Source organism: Momordica charantia (assembly GCF_013281855.1).
Source record: "Momordica charantia cultivar OHB3-1 chromosome 9 unlocalized genomic scaffold, Mcharantia_2.0 BLBB01000009.1, whole genome shotgun sequence".
Lineage (NCBI taxonomy): Eukaryota > Viridiplantae > Streptophyta > Magnoliopsida > Cucurbitales > Cucurbitaceae > Momordica > Momordica charantia.
Genome location: NW_028275167.1, coordinates 21,270,712 through 21,276,116, shown reverse-complemented (window position 1 = coordinate 21,276,116; position 5,405 = coordinate 21,270,712). Strand labels below are relative to the sequence as shown.

The window sequence follows — 5,405 nt, the reverse complement described above, 5'->3', positions numbered from 1 at the left end:
CTATATGCATAATAAACAAAATGTTAAAAATTACATCTATAATTAGATGATGAAATATTATAATTATACCACATCAAGTATTTCGAAAATAAAAAAAAAGTATTTCAACAATACAATAGGAGCACTCTAGCTAACCATAGAAAAGAAATGTGACTCGAAAGTATTCCTCCACTATAATAATTAGTGCTCCCCTAATCATATTTCAACTTCATTGTTATCCATTGAATCTTTTTCATGGGATCTCCAATGTTTGATGTTCGTGCCCCTCGACTATCTTTTGGACTTTTTCATCCAATTTTCCTTGATGATTTTGACAATACATTTCATTCATTGATGATTTGGCCCAATCAAAATTTTCTTATGTACCTACAAAAACTCAACATCCAGCAATAGAAACAAATGTGTTTTCCTTTTAAATCGCAATATCGACTTTAAAAATATTATCCCCCATTTTGATATATTTTATATAACATATATACTTTAATCTCTCAAACACAAGCATAAATTATAAACACTACAATAATTTTATATATGTATCATCAAAATTGTTAGACATAAGGGACATTAAAAAATCATAAATTAAGTATTACACGAATAAATAATTTAATTTCACAAAATCTTAGTATATATAAAAGTCATGACGAGGAGAAATTTTATGTGTCACTTTTGTCCTCTCATTTTGAAATGTATATCAATGTTACCTCAAAAGATGTTTTCGAATCAATTTTTGCATTTATTAAAGTTATTTGTGATGAATCTTTAATTATGAAATTTGAAGTGATTTCTCTTCCTTTCTATCTCTCCAAAGGCCATAATCTAAGCTAGGGGTGTAAGAAATCGAACTTAACCGAATTGTTTCGGGTCAGTTCTATTTGGTTTTAGTAATAGTCGGTTCGACCCGAAAAATCGAATCTCACCCTCTTACCCTACCTTTATATTCCTTTCTTCGAGTGTTACTCATTCCTCTCGACAAGCAGCAACTGAGTTTCTCTCTCTTGAGGTTTGCCCTCTCCTCTCCCTCGACTGTCGGTGATCCTGACGGCTGTACAGATGGCAACTCGAACGACACCAAGCGACGACTACCCCAAATGACAACAAGCGACAGCAACTTCAAACGGCCAGCAAGCGGCAGCATGACGAAAACCCTAAACGGCCAGCCCACGCACAGGTCAGATTTAGGTTTGATCTGTCTCTCCAGCAACCTCGAACGGCCTCACTCTCTTTCTCTTGATGGCAACCCAAACGTTTTCCTCCCCATCTAAAGAAATCTTTTTATTTATTTTTTATTTTTATGAACGTCTGAAGAAATCTTTGAATCTTTGATGTAGGAAAGATTTTTAGAATTTTATTGATTGAATTTCAGTTTCAAAATGCAAATTTAGTGGGTTGAATTTCAATTTTAATATGGAAAGATTTCTGTATTTAATTCAATTTTAAGATGGTGAAAAAATATTTTTATTCAATTTCATTTTTCAATTATGGAAAGACGTTTATGTTTAATTTGAGTCTCAAGATGGAAAGATAGTAAATCTCTCCAATTTCAAAGATAAAGAGGTATGGTCTTCGGTGAAAAAAAAAATGAAACCGACCTGACTCGAACTTTAACCGATAACTTTCGGGTAGGTTCGGTTTTGCCCGAAACCGACAAGAACCGACTAATTATACCCATAGTCTAAGCATTAATTATAAGGTTTTATAAACATTTTTCTCCCTCATTTCAATTCTTGAGCTTCTAATTGTAAGATGAATCTGTGATTGTAGAGTTTATCCTATGAAAAGACCATTTCTATCAATTCAATAAGAGTCGTCGCAATTGCCAATTTTATGTTCTACTACGATCGTCTCAAATTCGATGAAGGTCCACTACGTGACATTCCTTTCAGCAAAGAATGTGCACCGCAATTTCTCCACCCACTATGTCGCCACACTGACTTCCGCCAAATTATCAATTGACCTCGACAATGACAGACATTTCTTCACATTATAAATTCTAGATATTGGTGAAAATTGAGTGGGTCTAGAATCTTGATCGACTCTGTTTGGGGAAGGGAATACCCTGGACACGTGGAGGACCCCTATTGGTTCTCCAAGATGGCTCATGAGTCATGCCCAAATCGAATAGCCGAGATGGCCGACAAATGCTAAGTATGAGGGCCGAGGTGAACCTGGCCCAGGTCCGACCTACCGGGGAGCTCGGTAGGGGCCGATGTGAGCAACTGTCAGCGGCGTGATTATCGGGCGTAATCGTCGGTCCCGAGATTACCGGGCGTAACCGACGGTCCCGAGATTATCGAATGCAACCGTCGCGAGATTAGCGGGACTACCACCCATAAGTAGAGGACCTCACTCCACGATCAGGTACGAAGATTTCTGACCTCGAACTAAACTGGGAATTCGACTTATACTGACTTGATCGTCGGAGTGCTCACCTTTCTGTGCAGGTCCGCCCAAGTATTCAGATCGGACCGGAGGCCGAGTTCGAGCTGCAATCAGAAATACACTGTTGTGCATATCCTTGCATAAACATTTGGCGCCGTCTGTGGGAAAGACAATCTCAGTCATCCCAATTCTTTTAAACCAACACGCGAGCAAACATGGTTCAACCAGCGAACTCGACCAATACGACAGATCGAAGGACTCTAGCTGCCAGCGACGCCCACCAGAGGGAGGTCGGAGCAGCAGCAGTAGAGGGGCAAGGTCACGACGGCCTAGCAACGGAACCCCTCCGCAGGTCGGCACGGATCACCGCGCCTGCCCTACCGCCTGCACACCCGAGGACGTCCAAGGCCACCCGTGGCCGAGGTGGGACCTCTAAGAAGGGCGCCCGGGGTCCAGCCACGGCTCCAACAAGCGGGAACTTTGATGCGCTCCAGAGAGAGATGGAGGCAATGCGCACACAAATGCGCTCCATGAAGGAAACGTATAACGAAATGATGCTAGCTGCAGGCGCAGGGTCCCGATCTGAAAATCGAGTGACGCGCGTGGACGTACGCGAGCAAAGGGGTTCCCACCTCGGCCCAGCCGAGGAGGAACGTCCCGAAGACAACGAGAGCGAGGGGTACACTCGCCAGAGGGGAGACCTCCGTGAGCATCTCAACAGAAAGAGAGGCTCGTCTCTCCGAAAAGGGCAGTCACCATCCCGCTCACACAGGAGCTCCAACCAGCAGGCTGAATCCTCTCACAATCCCGTAGGGATAATCACAAGGGAGGAGTTCGACCAGCTGAGGGGCGAGCTCGATGCTCAGGTGGAGGCCTTAAAGGCCAAATGTGAGCAGAAAGACGATTCACTGAACGATGGCGACTTGGGAGAATCGCCCTTCACCTCGGACGTTTTGGAAGCACCAATCCCTCCGAAGTTCAAAGCTCCTACCGTGAAGCCTTACAATGGGACGAAGGACCCCAAGGACTATGCTGAGGTCTTTGAAGGCCTCATGGACTTCCAAGCGGCATCAGACGCAATCAAATGCCGCGCCTTTCAGATCGCGCTTACTGGCAGCGCGCGATTGTGGTATCAGAGACTGCCGGCCAGGTCGATCTCGACCTACTCTCAGCTGAGAAGGGAGTTCCTTGCCCAGTTCTCTTCTTGGCACTATGACAAAAAGACAGCGACCCATCTCGCCACCATCAGGCAGAAGGAGGGTGAGACACTGCGGGAATACGTCACCAGATTCCAGGAGGAGCAGTTGAAGGTCGCACACTGCTCCGATGACTCGGCCATGTGCTATTTCCTCACCGGTCTAGCCGACGAAGCCCTCACGGTGAAACTTGGGGAGGAGGCCCCGGCCACCTTCGCCGAGGTGCTTCAGAAGTCGAAGAAAGTCATCAACGGACAGGAGCTCCTCCGAACCAAAACCGGCCGACCGGAGCGAAAGATTGGCCGGGGCAGAAGTGGAAAAAATGTAGAAAGGGCAGATCCCAAGTCCAAGGACAAGGGATCCTTTTCCAGCGGCCGAGCTGAGTATCGAAGGGCGGAGAGCGGACCTACCAAGAGCCGACCTTACGAGCGCTTCACCCCGACCACGATTCCAATTTCTGAGATCCTAACGAACATCGAGGAGTCTGGAATGGAAAAACTACTCAAGCGTCCTAAGAAACTTCGGGGAGCCCCGGAGAGGCGCAACAAGGACAAGTATTGCCGCTTCCATCAGGAGCACGGCCACAACACGTCGGACTGCTGGGAGTTGAAGCGCCAAATTGAGGATCTAATTCAAGATGGCTACTTCAAGAAGTTTGTGGGAAAGCCCAGGACCAGCTCAGCAGAGAAAAAGGAAGAGCGAAAGCGTTCAAGGATGCCACCCCGGCGCACCGACCGACCTGCGGTCATCAATACCATTTTGGAGGGCCAAGCGGGGGTCAATCCGGACATAAAAGAAAGGAGTTAGCCCGTGCAGCCAGGCGCGAGGTGTGCATCATCAGGGAGCAGGGGCCGACCTGCCCAATCACCTTCGACGGTGCAGACTTAGAGGAGGTCCACCTGCCCCACAATGATGCACTTGTGATTGCTCCCTTGATTGATCATGTGGTGGTCAGGAGAGTGCTGGTAGACGGGGGCGCATCCGCTAACGTCCTGTCCTTACCGACCTACCTCGCCTTGGGATGGACGAGGTCGCAATTGAAGAGAAGCCCGACACCGCTGGTTGGGTTCTCTGGAGAATCGGTAATCCCAGAGGGTTGTATCGACTTGCCGGTCACGCTGGGGCAGGACCAAACTCGGGTCACTCAAATGGCCGAGTTCGTGGTGATTGACGGTAGATCGGCCTATAACGCCATCTTTGGGAGACCCATCATCCACTCATTTCGGGCCATTCCCTCAACACTTCATCAAGTTTTGAAGTATCCCACCCCCAATGGCGTGGACACGGTCCGAGGAGAATAGACCGCTTCGAGGGAGCGTTATGCCTCTGCACTCAAAGGCTCCTCGGTCTGCGCCTTCGAAACTCCCGCCGATAGGGATGGGACGCTCGAGTTCGAGGCCGACTTGCAGAGGAAGGAGTTTGCCGCACCCACTGAGGAGCTCGAGCTTGTTCCTCTGCTTAGTCCCGAGAAGCAGGTAAGCATAGGAACCAAGCTGGGGGCCACCGACAGAGAGGAGCTAATCCACTTCCTTAGATCCAACTCAGACGTCTTTGCGTGGTCCCATGAGGACATGCCTGGCATTGACCCGCGAATTATGACGCATCGCCTCAGCATAGATCTGTCATTCCGACCTGTGAAACAAAAGAGAAGACCTATAAACAAGGAGAGGAGTGATGTAATTGTTGAGGAAGTTAACAAACTTTTGAAAGCTGAATACATAAGAGAAATTTCGTATCTCGAGTGGCTCTCCAATGTTGTATTAGTTAAAAAATCTAACGGCAAGTGGAGAATGTGCGTAGATTTTACGAACTTAAATAAGGCATGCCCGA

At 47.1% G+C, this 5,405-nt stretch overlaps 1 protein-coding gene across 1 annotated transcript; it reads left to right on the top strand.

Annotated features, from left to right (window-relative positions):
• The first annotated feature begins 575 nt into the window (after positions 1–575).
• Positions 576–4,385, top strand: LOC148209193 (uncharacterized). The gene is made up of 2 exons (XM_088117733.1): positions 576–2,358; positions 2,442–4,385. Exon 2 carries the CDS (start codon positions 2,595–2,597, stop codon positions 4,380–4,382), a length of 1,788 nt encoding a protein of 595 aa, XP_087973859.1. The 5' UTR covers positions 576–2,358; positions 2,442–2,594; the 3' UTR covers positions 4,383–4,385.
• The last annotated feature ends 1,020 nt before the right edge of the window (positions 4,386–5,405 follow it).

Excerpts from the sequence above, each read along its gene's own strand:
- LOC148209193 (XM_088117733.1), top strand. The coding sequence starts at position 2,595 with ATGGTTCAACCAGCGAACTCGACCAATACGACAGATCGAAGGACTCTA.